At 35.7% G+C, this 16,853-nt stretch overlaps 1 protein-coding gene across 1 annotated transcript in view; it reads right to left on the bottom strand.

The window, feature by feature from the left end:
• rbpjb (recombination signal binding protein for immunoglobulin kappa J region b) overlaps positions 1–16,853 on the bottom strand; it is a 93,956-nt gene that overhangs the window by 20,143 nt on the left and 56,960 nt on the right. Inside the window, exon 3 of the mRNA XM_059354729.1 lies at positions 176–271. Within this exon, the coding sequence (XP_059210712.1) occupies positions 176–271 (96 nt within the window). The remainder of the gene's footprint in view (positions 1–175; positions 272–16,853) is intronic.

Genomic DNA, 16,853 nt, shown 5'->3' with positions numbered 1-16,853 from the left:
GAAATCACTCTTATGAAGTGAAGTGTTAATCCCACGCTGCAGAGAGCCAGACACATTACACGTTCTGATGAAACTGGGTGAATTTTCCCCATCTATCAATCTGTTAAACATTCAGAAACCTTCTCAGCTGCAGAGACGTTGATAGAGAACAAGTTGATGTTTATGTTTCACTCACCTTTTCTCATTGCCGTAGGATTTCTGTGCAACTTTTGCGTGCAGGATCATGACAGTTTGGTCGCCTCGCTCCTTCAGGTAATTCCTCATTGCTTCTCTGTAAGATGAGACACAAAAAGAGACGCAGGAGGTCAGAATCTAGAGCAGGGGGCTCAACGTCAAATTACCTGGGGGCCGCTGGAGGCAGTATCAAAATGACCAAAAAAAGAGACAAAATTACAAAAAAAAGACACAAAATGACTGAAAAAACACTAAATTGCTTTAAAATGAAACAAAATGACCAAAAAAGACACAAAATGACAGAAAAAAACCTAAATTACTTAAAAAAGACACAAAATGACCAAAAAAGACACAAAATTACTAAAAAAAAAAAGACACAAAATGACTGAAAAAACACTAAATTGCTTTAAAAAGAAACAAAATGACCCCAAAAAGACACAAAATTACAAAAAAAGGCAAAAAAAGACACAAAAATGGCAAAAAAATACACAACATGACAGAAAAAACTTAATTTGCTTAAAAAGGACACAAAATGACCAAAAAAAAGAGACAAAATTACTAAAAAAAAGACACAACATGGCCAAAAAAGACACAAAATGACAGAAAAAAAGACACAAAATGGCCAAAAAAGACACAAAATGACAGCAAAAACCTAAATTACTTAAAAAAGACACATAATGACCCAAAAAAGAAACAAAATGACACAAAAAAAAAGACACAAAATTACAAAAAATTACAAAAAAAGACACAAAAACGGCAAAAAATACACAACATGACAGAAAAAACTTAATTTGCTTAAAAAAGACACAAAATTCCCAAAAAAAGAGACAAAATTAATAAAAAAAAAGACACAAATGACCCAAAAAAGACCCAAAATGACAGAAAAAGACACAAAATGACAGAAAAAAAACCTAAATTACTTAAAAAAGACACAAAATGACCAAAAAATACACAAAATGACAGAAAAAAAACTAAATTACTTTGAAAAAAGAAACAAAATGACAAAAAAAAGACACAAAATGACAGAAAAAAAATAAATGACTTAAAAAAGAGACACAATGACCAAAAAAGACACAAAATGACCAAAAAAAAAAGTAATTAAAGGGACCTTCCACACACAACACAGTAAAGTGCCATTCATATAAAACTCACAATAAACTTTCATATCAAGGTGAGGGCCACAAAATATCGTCACGAGGGCCACAATTGGCCCGCGGGCCACGAGTTTGAGAGCCCTGATTTAAACATTTTGTGGTGAAGCTGTGTGTGGGAACCTGAAGCTGCAGCGTCGGGGTCAGCGAGGGTTCTGGACGTTTAGTGGAGTGTGAAGTATGGACGCAGAACATACAGAAACAGACGGACGGTAAACTCAATGTGACCTTTTTAAAAAGCCCGAGAGGGAAAAAGATCTGCGTTCTCCCCCAGCTGGGTCTGTTGGAGGGGGAGACGGTAATGACCGGCTCACAGGGACAGAGAGGAGGAGGAGGAGGAGGAGGAGGGGGAGACGAGGAGGAAAAAAAGAAAAGACCAGAGCTGAAAAAACAAAAACAACAGAGCTGAGCTCACCAGCAAAGATTCCTCATCTCGTGTCAAAATGTTGCAACGTCCGCCGCTCCAATTACTTCTGTCAACCTCCCACACTTCCTTCTACACAAACAGGCCCAGAATCATTTTAATATCTGGCTCAGCAGAGCTAATGCCCCGACTGGGAGAGACAGAGGGCAACAAGATCAGGCTGAGGCACAATTAAGATGCATCACACACACACACACACACACACACACACACACTTGCTTTTCATAACAAAGGTCCTGTCTAACCTGAGCGTGCGGCCCAGTATTGCGTGGCAGAGAGGAAAGGTGTGTGTGTGTGTGTGTGTGTGTGTGTGTTCTTGTACTTCCTACATAGTGAGGACCAGGGCACGTTTTTAACCAACACAGTGAGGACATTTCGGCCGGTTCCTCACTTCTTTAAGGCTTGCTTGAGATTTCAGACTTTGTTTTAAGAGTTAAAGTTTACATGATGATGATCATTAACTGAAACTGGATTGTGTGGTTACAAAACTAACTGAATTTGAAAACAAAAAATCACAACGAAATTAAAACTAAAACTAGTGAAAAATCCAAAACTATTATAACCTTGCAAGGGAATTCACTATTACAATGAGGGTCCTCACAAAGATAGAAGGACAAGAATGTGTGTGTGTGTGTGTGTGTGTGTGTGTGTGTTCTTGTTCTTCCTACATAGTGAGGACCAGGACACGTTTTTAACCAACAGAGTGAGGACATTTTTGCAAAGTGAGGACATTTTGCCAGTCCTCACTTCTTTAAAGGCTTTTTTGAGATTTCAGACTTTGTTTTAAGGGTTAAAGGTTACATGATCATGATAATTAACTGAAACTGTATTGTGTGGTTACAAAACTAAAATTATAGTGAAAATGTCCTTCATTTTCGTCTTTGTCAACTTTTTTCATACATTATGAAGATGGATAAGACAAAGGAAATAAAGGCAAAATTTACTGTGACCTCTTTTAATCTCCCACCCAACAAATACCCCATTACAAAAAACTACAACGAACAAAAACTAAACTAAAACTAGCAAACTCAGTCTAAAAACTAATTAAAACTAACTGAATTTGAAAACAAAAATTGACAACGAAGATTAAAACCAAAACTAATGAAAAATCCCTATAATAATAATAATAATATTAACTATTATAACCTTGCAAGGGAATTCACTATTACAATGAGGGTCCTCACAAAGATAGAAGGACAAGAATGTGTGTGTGTGTGTGTGTGTGTGGGAGGGGGATGAAGGCGGAGAGGGATTTTTGTTTTATCCTTTTCATAATAATGGAGTGGGAAACGTTTTATTTCTCGCCTCACTGTGTGATGAGACAATTATTATTTTTTTCGGGGACTAAAAGCTGCAATTTGAGTCCCGCAGCAACACAAATTACGCTCCGTTGTTTCGTCAATATTCACTTAAATTACCGATCGCCGGCAACATTCTCAGAATTCCAAACATTCGACTGATCCCAGAGCAGCCTGGTACCATTTGTGCACCACATGGAGGAAATGACTTTGTCTTAAATCACGCCAGGAAAAAAAAAAAAAAGGTGCACACAACTCTGATTAAAACATGTCTGACTTTAAAACAAACCTCCAACTGTCTCACAGTGGAACCAAGAAACAGAGAAAGTTCTCCCCTTAGAAAGATTTACTGCTGAATGAAATCATTGGTTTGAGTGACATGGTCGTCCTGTTTGAGGAGCTAAGCCCCGCCCCCCTGGGACTCTGGTAATAACTGATATAATAACATAAATCATTCAGTAGAAAAAGCATATCTCCCCTTATTTACAGTCTCTAATTCTCCTCTTTTCTATTTGATTGTATTTGACTATCTAATTCTATATATGTATATGTAATAAATGGAAATTCTAATTTTTTACATATCTATTTAGGTATTTCTGTATTATTTTCAAAATGTATTTATTTATTTCTACATTTATGTATTTATAAATTAAATAAAAAAAAAATGAATGTAGAAATAAGTAAATGAAAATGTAAAATTAAATAAATACCTATATAAATCATAAAATATTTGTAAAAATATAACATTTCCATTTATTTTTTGCATTTATATATGTATATATATTTGGAAATTCTATATTTTTACATATTTATTTAGGTATTTCTGTATTATTTTCTAAATGTATTTATTTATTTCTATAATTATGTATTTTATAAATTAAATTTTAAAAAAATGAATGTAGAAATAAGTAAATGAAAATGTCAAATTAAATAAATACCAAAATAAATCATAAAATATTTGTAAAAATATAAAATTTCCATTTATTTTTTGCATTTATATAAATATATATATATATATATATATATATATATATATATATTTGGAAATTCTATATTTTTACATATTTATTTAGGTATTTCTGTATTATGTTCTAAATGTATTTATTTATTTCTATAATTATGTATTTTATAAATTAAATAAGTAAAAAAATAAATGTAGAAATAATAAATAAATGAAAATGTAAAAATAAATAAATACAGAAATACATAAATAAATCATAACATATTTGTAATAAATAAATAAATATATATATATATATATATATATATATATATATATATATACACATACATACATATATATTTATTTTATTCGTTGTACTGATGGTTTCATTAAATTTATTTAGCCATATGAAATGTTTTAATTTTACTGTTTATCTGTTTTTATTTCATTGACTTAATTCTTATTAACGTCACCATCCACCCTGTTATTGCCTCATGTATTTGTATAATTTCTAACTTTATTTCCACTCTAGATGGATGAGAGAAGCCACAGTGTGTTTACAGGCTTCCTCTTCTCCCTTTTCTTTTTTGTTGTTGCCTTTCTTCCTTTTTTGCAGCGAGGTCAGTCGTGAGCCTCTTAAAGTCATTTAGGTTTGGATAGTGGTTTTGAAAGCTTGTATGTTGTTTATGTTTTTGTTTTTGATAAAAAATCCATAAAATCTATTTTAAAAACCCCATATCTGACTTATTTGCAGGGGCGAGCTTCACTTCTTTTCATGTTTACATCTGATGCCGTAACCTTCCTGTGGAGACACAACGACCCCGGGACTCTGATTGATTACTGGAGCTGCTGATGTCAGCGGACACCTCTGATGCTGCTCAGACTTACAGGAAGGATGACATCACTGACAAAACAACACTCACACATTTTAGTTGTGCGGTATGCAGCTTAACAGTTATTTTTCAAGCAAAAATACCAAATTTGTGCTTGTTTTCACCACTTCTTCATGACGTCACGGCGTAAAAACCTTCAGCAGCATGTTTTCCTGCTGTCAGCTCAACTCTACAGTTTTGGCTTTTACACAAGTTTCCATGTCACATTTAATGCATCAACTCTTTTTTAGCAAAGGTAAAAAACAACAACAAAAAAACACCTCCGAGCGTATTAACATGATTCTACTTTTCTTGCAGAGATTTTTCTAATTTAGCTTTGTGCATTTAGCATTTGTAATGCAATATTTTGTGTTTACTGTTTTTTTTTGTTTTTTTATTTCTATGTGTTTTTTAGTAATTTTTGTGTGTTTTTTGTATTTTTATTGTGTTTTTGAGTGTGTTTGTATGTGTTTTTGGTTTGTTTTTCATGTTTTGTGTGTTTTTTGTAATTTTTGTGTGTTTTTGTATTTTTATTGTGTTTTTGGTTTGTTTGAGTGTGTTTGTATGTGGTTTTTTTTTGTAATTTTGTGTTTCTTTTGGTTTGTTTTTCATGTTTTATTTGTGTTTTTTGTGTTTTTTGTGTTTTTATCTGTGTTTTTTGTATTTTCTTTGTGTTTTTTGTATTTTCTTTGTGTTTTTTATGTGTTTTTTTGTCATTTTTGTGTGTTTTTTGTATTTTTATTGTGTTTTTGGTGTGTTATCAGTGTGTTTGTATGTATTTTTTGTAATTTCGTGTGTGTTTTTGGTTCGTTTTTCGTGTTTTACATGTTTTTTGTAATTTTTTTGTGGGGGTTTTTTGTGTTCTAAATGTTGAACCAGTAAGTCAAAATGAAAAAAGTAATCAGGTCATATAGGTGAGGTTGTGCTGAAAACAATGATACCAACACGTCATGGTAAAGGTGTTTAAGTGGTTTAAACAGACAGAATGAAAAGGAGTCAAAAACCCACAAAATAGCCCCAAACTCTAAAGGGTTCAGTAATGTGAATGCTTAGACTTCTAATGATTAGGTGACAGTGAATTTAATATATTTGGGTTTTAAAGGAGGAATTTTCAGAAAATGGTCCTTAATAATGACACCAGTAGAGACTCAGTGAGCTGAAGTCAGCATCATGTTGATAAACGAGGGATGTAAAGTCACACTGTTATTAAAGTTTCACTTTTCATCTGAGGAACTGCAGCTTTTGGCAGTTCTGCATTTTTGTTTCCGGACATGGAAAGCTGCCACATGTTCTACCGTTTTATAGACTGAACAATAAATCAATGATACAAGACGAAAAAACAATACTCAGATACTAGTCAGAACTAAAATGTTGTATTGATTAGACGCTCATTAGCAACAGTATCGACACCAACAGCGCCGTCTTCACCTCCACACACTGAACACCTGAACACCAGCTGACGTTCACAACAACCAACATGCTGAAGGAGAGCCTTCCACACCACCTTTAGTCTAACACAGGGGCCTCAAACTGGCGGCCCGCGGGCCAATTGTGGCCCTCGTGGCGATATTTTGTGGCCCCCACCTTGATATGAAAGTTTAATGTGAGTTTTATATGAATGGCACTTTACCGTGTTGTGTGTGGAAGGTCCATTTAATTACTTTTTGGGGTAATTTTGTGTCTTTTTTGTAATTCTGTGTAATTTTTTGGTAGTTTTGTTTCTTCTTGAAGTAATTTAGTGTTTTTCAGTCATTTTGTGTCTTTTTCTGTAATTTTGTGTCTTTTTTTGTCATTTTGTGTCTTTTTTTGGTCATTTTGTGTCTTTTTCTGGTCATTTTGTTTCTTTTTTAAGAAATTTAGTTTTTTTCTGTCATTTCAGGTCCCTTTAGTTACTTTAAATTTAAAAAAAATTGTGTCTATTTTTGGTCATTTTGTTTCTTTTTTAAGTCATTTTGTGTCTTTTTCTGGTCATTTTGTTTCTTTTTTAAGAAATTTAGTTTTTTTCTGTCATTTCAGGTCCCTTTAGTTACTTTAAATTTAAAAAAATTGTGTCTATTTTTGGTCATTTTGTTTCTTTTTTAAGTAATTTTGTGTCTTTTTCTGGTAATTTTGTTTCTTTTTTAAGAAATTTAGTTTTTTTCTGTCATTTTGTGACTTTTTTTGTCATTTTGTGTCTTTTTTGGTAATTCTGTGTATTTGTTTTTGTCATTTTGTGTCTTTTTTTGTTATTTTATGACTTTTTTTGGTAATTCTGTGTATTTTTGGTCATTTTGTGTCTTTTTTTTTTGTAATTTGGTGTCTTATTTGGTCATTTTAATACTGCCTCCATAGGCCCCCAGGTAATTTGAGTTTGAGACCCCTGGTCTAACATGAAAAAAGTAGTGCTCTATGGAAATATCTCTCTTATGAGGCAGACGGTCAGAGTAATGTGACAGGGCAATGATCACAATATATTCTATCGCAATACTCGCCATATCGCAAAATGCTTAAAATCCCAATAATATTGTATCGTGACTCAAGTATCAGGATAAAGTCGTATGGTGGGGCCTCTGGTGATTACCACCTCTACTGACAACCCTACAAGACGATAAACAGCTACTATAAAATAAAGAGCACACTATATACTATCCACCGGGCTTATTCTTATTCTTCTGTTTTTGTTTTGGTCGACTACTCCTCCCAGAGTTTTGGTCACATACACTAAAAAGGTATCAAACCGACCGGCTCGCCCATGACAAGTGTGCTATGACTTTTCTAAGGGTTTCGGTAAACCGTTTTCAGATTATTCTGCAAAAACACGGCAAAAAATCCTCCCAATGTTACCCTATGGCAGGGGGGGCAACCTTTACTAACTAAAGAGCCACTGTTGGCCAAAAAAAAGAGAAAATTGCGGAATGGAGCCGCAAACCTTATATTGAGCCTAAAATGAAAATTAAACAGCCTAATAAGTCTAAATTATCCTACCAACATTATTAATAGTGATATTGAGCATTTATTAATATGATTTTGAAAACTAGTCTATCTTGGGGAACTCAAAACTTAACTCAAAGTTGGCAAAACTTGAAGGTTAAGGCGCCGGGCCGGTGACTTTCGTAAACTATGAAGGACATTTTAGTTGACTTAAATGTCAAAACTTTTTTCAAATAGCTTTTGGTCTACACCATTGATAAATGAACATTTTAATGTAAAAATATGTATATCATTTTTTATGTCTCAGCCATGGGGAGCCCCTGCAGGCGGCCTAAAGAGCCACATGAGGCTCTGGAGCCACGGGTTGGCCACCCCTGCCCTATGGAGAGACTAGAGTGGATGACATCATCGCTAGAGTGCAGGGGGAGAGAAAAATCTGTAAAAAAAAATACATTTGGAAACTGCGCTCGAGGCCACAGATACCACTCTACACTCTAAAAATAACTTATAGGAACATTCGTCAATGGTACATTTTTAACAGTTTGTTCTCTCATCTGTCACAGACCTCAGCAACAGTAGAGATAATATACTGTAAACTACTCGGCAGTGTTAATATGTATGGCTGACTAATATGACTAATATGTATGGCTAATACGTATGTATATGCTGACTAATATGTATGGCTGACACTCAACATTTCTTTAGAAATTTTCTAGTTAAAAAATGAAAACCAGAATCAGCTTTATAAGGAAACTAGGGTTGTCAAAAGTATCGATACTCAAAAAAGTATCGATACTAAAACGTTGTATCCGGATACGATACTCATTTTAAAAAGTATCGATACCCCCCAGTGCACTGCATACAACCTCTAAATATTGTTCTAATTGTTATTGTTTTAATTGTATTTATTTATTTTTTGCACTACCTCAGATCTGAAGCTTGTTATCACGCTCGCGGGTGAAAACGACAAAATATTTTATGGGAAGTGCCTTTCGTTTAGACGGTGACGGCGTTTTGGGGGCTTAAAGACGCAAAAATCTGAAACCACCCTCCAAAGTGTAAAAGTTGAATCCTCTCCTCCGTAGTGTGTCGTCTACACTGACAAGACACAAAACTCTGATCTGATCTGCTCACGTCACGTATGTGTTTACGTCACATACATGCTCCAGTACAGGAAAATAAAGAAACGTGGGATTATTTCCATGCGTCGGACCTTCAAGCTGCTCTGGCGGCTCTAATAAACTTACAGGAGTCTTTCCACCAAATGTACAGGATATGTACAGATAGTATTAGTGAACAGAGAAGGGTGGGGGATCTAGTGCAGCTATTCTCAACCTTGGGGTCGGGACCCCAATTGGGGTCGCGGGATGATTTCTGGGGGTCGCCAAATCATTCTGGAAGTCAGCTCTGTGTTCACTGTGTTAAAGTGTTCATGTGTCAATGTGTTTTTGGTCACTTAATGTCTTAATGTTAGTGTTCATGTCTTGATGTTTTTTGGTCATTTTGTGTTTTTTTTGTTTGTTTTTTTGTTCATTTTGTGTCTTTTTTGTTCATTTTGTGTCTTTTTTTGATCATTTTGTGGTCAATTTGTGTCTTTTTTGGTCATTTTGTTTCCTTTCTTGGTCATTTTCTGTCTTTTCTGGTCATTTTGTGTCTTTTTTTGATCATTTTGTGTCTTTTTTGATCATTTTGTGGTCAATTTGTGTCTTTTTTGGTCATTTTGTTTCCTTTCTTGGTCATTTTCTGTCTTTTATGGTCATTTTGTGTCTTTTTTTGATCATTTTGTGTCTTTTTTGATCATTTTGTGGTCAATTTGTGTCTTTTTGGTCATTTTGTTTCCTTTTTGTGGTCATTTTGTTTCTTTTTTGGGTGATCTGAACTGTTCAGTGAGCCGGGGTCACGGACAACATGCATGTTAAATTGGGGGTCGCGACTCAAAAAGGTTGAGAACTACTGCTCTAGTGGATGGTGGAGAACTTTATGGAAGGAGTAGCTGATGAAAATGTGTGGCGTGAAAACTTCTGCATGCCCAAAGATGCTCTTATGGCTTCAAGTGATGCCGCCTGGCTGCAGACAATCGAATTTCTCACACTTTTGCGTCACCGTATGCAGCAGATTTCCTCCCGAAAACGCTCGTCTAAACCAGGAATAAAAAGTGAAGACGCGACGCCACTTTTGCGTCTTCTGTTCAGACCGTCCTTGTGTGAACGGGGCCTTAGTATGGTGACAGCCCTAAAGGAAACACTGTGTCCCTTTAAGAAGGCCTGGAGCTTAAACTGCCCCGCTGGTTTGCTTTGTGAAAACAACTATTCCAACACCACCATTCTGCAAACTACAATTATTACCTTGTTAACCGATTCCACAAAAAGCTCAAAAGTCGAACGGGCCACATACACTTCTGACTCTTTAATTAAAGCCATCTTGTATGCTCGGGTCAATTCGGGAAAAAATGAATATTAAAAATACACTGGCGCATAGTTATCTCATGACCCCGGAGTCTCACACCAGCGAGCGCTGGGAGGGTTCGTGCGACAGCCCTGACTTGTGGTTAACACTGTTTCACTGCTCACCAAGCTGTTCCAGACCACTGCGGCTGGGTTCCTCAGCAGGACACACATGCCTCAGCACACGCTTTCACTCACAGGCTTCTTCAGCTATTGGGATCTGAAATGATCACTGAAGCATTGCTATCCACTCCACAGCTGCCCCTAAATAACCTCTCAACAGATAACAGAGATGCCCTACCTTTTGGCTTTTGGTCATTTTGTGTCTTTTTTGGTAATTTTGTGTCTTTTTTTGGTAATTTTGTGTCTTTTTTTAGGCATTTTGTGTCTTTTTTTGGTCATTTTGTGTCTTTTTTTGGTCATTTTGCGTCTTTTTTTGGTCATTTTGTGTCTATTTAAGTAATTTAACCTCTAAACAGATAACAAAGATGCCCAACCTTTTGGCTTTTGATCATTTTGTGTCTTTTTTTGGTCATTTTGTGTCTTTTTTTTTGTGATTTAGTGTCTTTTTTTGGTCGTTTTGTGTCTTTTAAAAGTAATTTAACCTCTGAACTGATAACAAAGATGCCCTTCCTTTTGGCGTTTGTCTTTTTTGTAATTTTGTGTCTTTTTTGGTCATTTAATGTCTTTTTTGGATAATTTTGTGTCTTTTTTGGTCATTTTATGTCTTTTTGGGTAATTTTGTGTCTTTTTAAAAAAAAATTATTTTGTGTCTTTTTTGGTAATTCTGTGTATTTTTTGTCATTTGGTGTCTTTTTAAAGTAATTTAACCTCTGACAGATAACAAAGATGCCTCACATGTGGCAACGCTCAAATGAAACAGAATATTCTGGATCGAATGAATAACATGAACCCACAGTGGTGTCTCCATCTCTACAAACTCGTGTTGTGCAGCCAAGCATTGTTGAAACCCGCAGAATTTCAGATTCAATTCTAGTGGGGAACCCGAGGTTTACAGAGATACCAAATATGTCACAATGTGTCGAAAATGATGCTCTAAAATATTTCCATATGATGTAATGTTGCAGCCAGAAATGTCAAAGCATCTGGCCTTTTCATATCACATCATATATAAAAGTAGACAAAATCAAAAGCAATGCTCTAAGACATGGGTCTCAAACTCGTGGCCCGCGGGCCAATTGCGGCCCTCATGATGATATTTTGAGGCCCCCACCTTGATATGAAAGTTTAATGTGAGTTTGATATGAATGGCACTTTACCGTGTTGTGTGTGGAAGGTTCCTTTAATTACTTTTTAGGGGGGTAATTGTGTGTCCTTTTTGGTAATTTTGTGTCTTTTCAAAATAATTTTGTGTCTTTAATGGTAATTCTGTCTTTTTTTGGTCATTTTGTGTCTTTTTTTAAAGTAATTTAGTGTTTTTTTCAGTCATTTTCTGTCTTTTTTGGTCTGCTGCCTCCAGCGTCCCCCAGGTAATTTGAGTTTGAGACCCTTGCTCTAAAATATTTCCATATGATGTAATGTTGCAGCCATAAATGTCAAGGCATTTGGCCTTTGCACATCATATAATATAAAAAAGTAGACAAAATAAAAAGCAATGCTTTAAGAGATTAAAACCATGCAACATATGGGGAAAACAACAACTTAAACATGAATAAATGTCAATATGTGATGACTACAATGTAGGCAAATAAACTATTCGGGACATTTCAAGCCCTTTCAAGGTACAAAACCAAATATGTACAGACTCCATCCATTCATTCTTGTCCGCTTATCTGGGGCTGGGTCGCGGGGGCAGCAGGCTAAGCTCTCAAAGCCTTTATGATTACATTTGAAAAAGTTAATATTTGTGAAAGTGTGAAAAAGTTTCAGGAGTTAACAGAATTTATACCCACAGAAGTCGGCTTCATTTGGCCAGATGTTCATATTTATTTTGATTATATGATTTAATTTAATTAAATATTACTTCTGAGTCATTATCAGAATCAGAATCAGTTGTATTGCCAAGTAGGTTTCCACATAAAAAGGAATCGGCAGTGGTATATTGGTGAAGAAAAGAAGTACTAAAAATATTAATAGAGATTAATGCAAGAGCTGCAAGTAAAAAAACCCATTGAAAATAACAGTAGAAAAAGTCTACATACAAAAAATATCTAAAAACAGGAAAAATCTAAACGGTAGAAACAATTTGTACAAATGTTACTTAAATGAGGGAAGGAGCTGTGCAAACTTTCCAGGAATTATCAAATGTGTAGATAAAAGCCAGATTATGTAGAAAAATTAAGCATTTTCCAAAGAATTCAATCACATTTTTTATAGCCATGAAAGCATAACAGTTCTAACAAAACACCCATGAAGACTATGAATGAATGAATCACCTAGGCAGCCTAAACTGCCTGTTTACTAATCAGCACAGCCTTGTTTACATCCTCTGCACCATTAATAACCATGTTGAGCGTAACTAAGTAACAGAGAATGGAAAAAGGAAACGGTCTCAGCAATGATGAAATCTTTCCAAGTAATTTTAGATTTTGAGATGAGGTGACAGTGAGAGGGCAAGATGGAGGTTTCAGAGAACTAAAGATGAGAAGGAGAAGTGAGAGACTCCGTGACCAGGGCAGCTTGACTTCTCATGTCAGGGTAGCGTGCAGACACACAACAGACACACAACAGACACACACATTCAGACACGCATACAAAGATTATCAACATGCATAGAAGCGGGAAAAACCAAAAAACATCAGTGCAAACTGGGATATCAGTGCTCTATTTCATCCAATTTATCTGCACAATTGCCATTTTAGCAGCCGGGTGACACTGAACCAACAAGACACATGCAGTTGTTTAGGCCATAAATGCAACATGTAATAAAAATAGCCCTGTTTCCTTTAAGGCATGGGTCTCAAACTCACCGCCCTGTCCTTTTGTGTCTTTTTTGGTCATTTTGTGGGGGTTTTTGGGTCATTTTGTGTCTTTTTTAAAATAATTTTGTGTCTTTTTTGGTAATTCTGTGTATTTATGGTCATTTTGTGTCTTTTTTTAAATTATTTTGTGTCTTTTTTTGTAATTTTGTGTCTATTTTGTAATTCTGTGTATTTTTTTTGTCATTTTGTGTCTTTTTTTAAAATTATTTTGTGTCTTTTTTTGTAATTTTGTGTCTATTTTGTAATTCTGTGTATTTTTTTGTCATTTTGTGTCTTTTTAAAGTAATTTAGTGTTTTTTCAGTCATTTTGTGTCTTTCTTTTAGTCAGCAGCTGATCATAAACAAAGCAGCATGGCTAACTATGCACAGCAATTCCACTGATCATACACAAAGCAGCATGACTAATTATGCGTGTCCGGTGCTTGTTGTAAACAAGCAGATATCGCTAAGCAGCAGCACATACACACTGTAATGCTACAGAGCTAACTGTTAGCCTGTTAGCAATTTGCAGACTGGACGCTAAGGGATTAACATCCCCTCCGGCTCTGTGACTGCAGCTGGGAGAGACTGCTGCGGGAGGACTGTGCCGCTTCGACTCTTTCTTACTCAGGCCCCGCGGCCCGTTAAGAAGAGTAAGAACGAGTCTCCAAAAGTCTCCAAGAACACCAGAACAAGTCCCTGGATTTGTTGCCAGTCGCTTTTTTGAAAAATAGTCGCTAAGGGGGTCTGAAAAGTCGCTAAATATAGCAACAAAGTCACTAAGTTGGAAACACTGCTTTGCCGGCTTGTTATGGCGTCGAGTACTACGTCACATCCTGCTTAACGTTCTATCCAATCAGCAACCAGGCTTTTATCAGGGGAGAAAAAAGCCCCTGCTCTTCTACAGGGACGGAAAAAGTCCCGTCAAAAGACCGCTGGGGGCGGCTCGTATTAAAATTAGGGGCGTTTCGCCTCATTCTGGGTATCGGACTGCAGTGGAAACACCCTTACAAGGAGCAACTGACAGAGGAAGCTTTTATCTAAGCATAATTTTTGTTGAATGTTTTAAAGGGCATTGAGCAAATGTGAGTAAAAGAGGAAGAAGAGTGATTAAGAAGTGTGGCGTGAGTCAGAGAAAAAGAGCGATAGAAGAAAAAGGAAATGCATGGGAAGTGAGACAAAAATGTGCCAGACAGATTTAGAAAAAGAGACACATATTCAACAACAGGCACTACAGGGGTCGGACAAGTGTGTGTGTGTGTGTGTGTGTGTGTGTGTGTGTGTGTGTAGGGGTGAGGTTAAGCCAGGCTACAGATGCAGCAGAGCAGACGGGCATCTGTCCTGTACATCTGCCACAGGACCCCCTGTGAACCCACTCACACACCCACTCAGAGTGGAGGGGCAAAATAATACACTAATACACTCGTGTATTGTGAAAAAGCTCAATTAAACCTCTCAAGTCCAGGAGATTTTGGTTCAAATTTCTCAGCTTCCTCTGCATCAATTTCTGTCTCTGTTCAGCACATAGACTGTATATAAATAATGGACGTAGTCACCGTGACGTCACCCATTGGTTTGTGGACTGCCCGTTGGAAGCCTCGAGTTCAGCGTTACACTCGTCGCCATCTTGCGTCGCCATCATGTTTCCGATACGCGGAGCAGACCATAATTGGACTGTGGCGGAGCGCGAGGGATCTGACGACACTGACTACAGCCTCTCTACACCTCAACCTGACTGAGAGAAGCCGCTGCTAATTCATGTTAGCATTAACTGGAGCATTAACTGGGATGTTAGTTTTGGCAAAAAAACAAAAACAAAATGTATCTTTCTTACCTCAGAAAACTGAGCAGTGACTCCTTGGAGTGTCTGTTAGTCCAACCAAACACTGAACAAGACATTTAATGAACAAAACGTTCAAATAAACTGTCATTAAGTGAAAATACAGTGAAAGGGTCAAAGTTATGAGACCAAACCACTAAACGTCCTTTTTATATCTATATAACGTTATATATAACTTTATTGACACGTTGCCGTGGATACGCATTGCTCTGCTTCTCTCCTGGTGACGGCTCGCCTTGTTAGTGACCTGTCAATCAAAGGTAGCCCCGCCCCAAATCATACGATTCTTTATCTTCTATTTTCTTCTAAATGGAGCCATTATTAGAACTATTGACATCAGATTGTCTTGAAGAAGATGTTTTACTAGCGATTGAGACCATCGTGTTGTCCTGAAAAATTTTTCTGAGGTAATAAATCAAGTGAGAAGTATAAAGCTGCCAGGAACCCAAAATACAAACAAAAGACAAAAGGTGTCCATGTACCATTTTTTTTAACCATTTATACACACAAAAAATATTATTTATTATTTTCATGTAAATTTGGTCATTTTGTGTCTTTTTTTAATAAGTAATTTAGTGTTTTAGTGTCATTTTGTGTCTTTTTTGGTCATTTTGTGTCTTTTTTTGGTCATTTTGTGTCTTTTTTGGTCATTTTGTGTCTTTTTTTGGTCATTTTGTGTCTTTTTTTGGTCATTTTGAGTCTTTTTTTTTTTAAGTAATTTAGTTTTGTGTATTTTAAAAAAAGGAATTTAGTGTTTTTTCAGTCATTTTGTGTCTTTTTTTGTAATTATGTGTCTTTTTTGTTCATTTTGTGTCTTCTTTCAGTCATTTTGTGTCTTTTTTGGTCATGCTGTGTCTTTTTTGGTCATTTTATGTATTTTTTCTGTCATTTTGTGTCCTTTTTTTGTCATTTTGTGTCTTTTATTTTTTAGTAATGTTGTCTTTTTTCATGTAAATTAAAAATAGTAATACTTTTCATTGTAGAAAGAAAATTCACATTTTAAAAATAGTCTAGAAACATAAATGGCACACTGTGAAAGCTCCTATGATTGAACTTTAACTGGCTTTCTCAGCTTGTCTACATATCATATATAAATAAAGTTATTACTGTAAATAAAACATGTGTATTTTCAATAAATAGATGGACTCCAGAGGGTTAAGATGACCAGACTGCAATTAGCGTGTGCCCTGGTGAATCACACAAGGTGTATTACACACATCAGGCTTGAGTTGAACCTCCTCTCAGATCTCTTCTGTTCATTTGTGGATCTGAGAGTGTGGCGACCTGCACGTTAAAGTGCCTGTTAAATGTTTGATGCCTGACCTCCAGAAGGCCCTTGTGAGCCTCTAAAACGCTGATAGGAAGTTGCTGAAAACGAGCGGATCTTGCAACAACTTGTATTCGATCTCAGCTCTGATATGTTGCTGCTGAAAAAGAGGATGCACAGAAATAGAAGTTGGCATTTTTAACCCTCCGGAGTCCACAACAGCGCCCAAGCACGACTTCTTCATTTTTAAAAAATGTTTTTAAATTGTTGTTTGCACTTAAAAAAAAACCCATACAATCATAAAGAAATAAAGAAATAAGAAATAAATACAAGAAATACTTTACTTAAATTACATACATTCATGACGTCACAACGTTAAAACCTTCAGCAGCATGTTTCCTGCTGTCAGCTGAACTCTAAAGTTTTGGCTTTTACACAAGTTTCCATGTCCAATTTAATGCATCAACTCTTTTTCAGCAAAGGTAAAAAAAAAACAAAAAAAAAAACACCTCGAAGTGTATTAACATGATTTTACTTTTTTTGCAGAGATTTTTCTAATTTAGCTTTGTGCATTTAGCATTTTTAATGCAATCTTTTGTGTTTGTGGTT

Source organism: Centropristis striata, chromosome 17, assembly GCF_030273125.1.
Source record: "Centropristis striata isolate RG_2023a ecotype Rhode Island chromosome 17, C.striata_1.0, whole genome shotgun sequence".
Classification (NCBI taxonomy): domain Eukaryota; kingdom Metazoa; phylum Chordata; class Actinopteri; order Perciformes; family Serranidae; genus Centropristis; species Centropristis striata.
The sequence above is the reverse complement of the archived record's forward strand: the minus strand, read 5'-3'. Positions and strand labels throughout refer to the sequence as shown.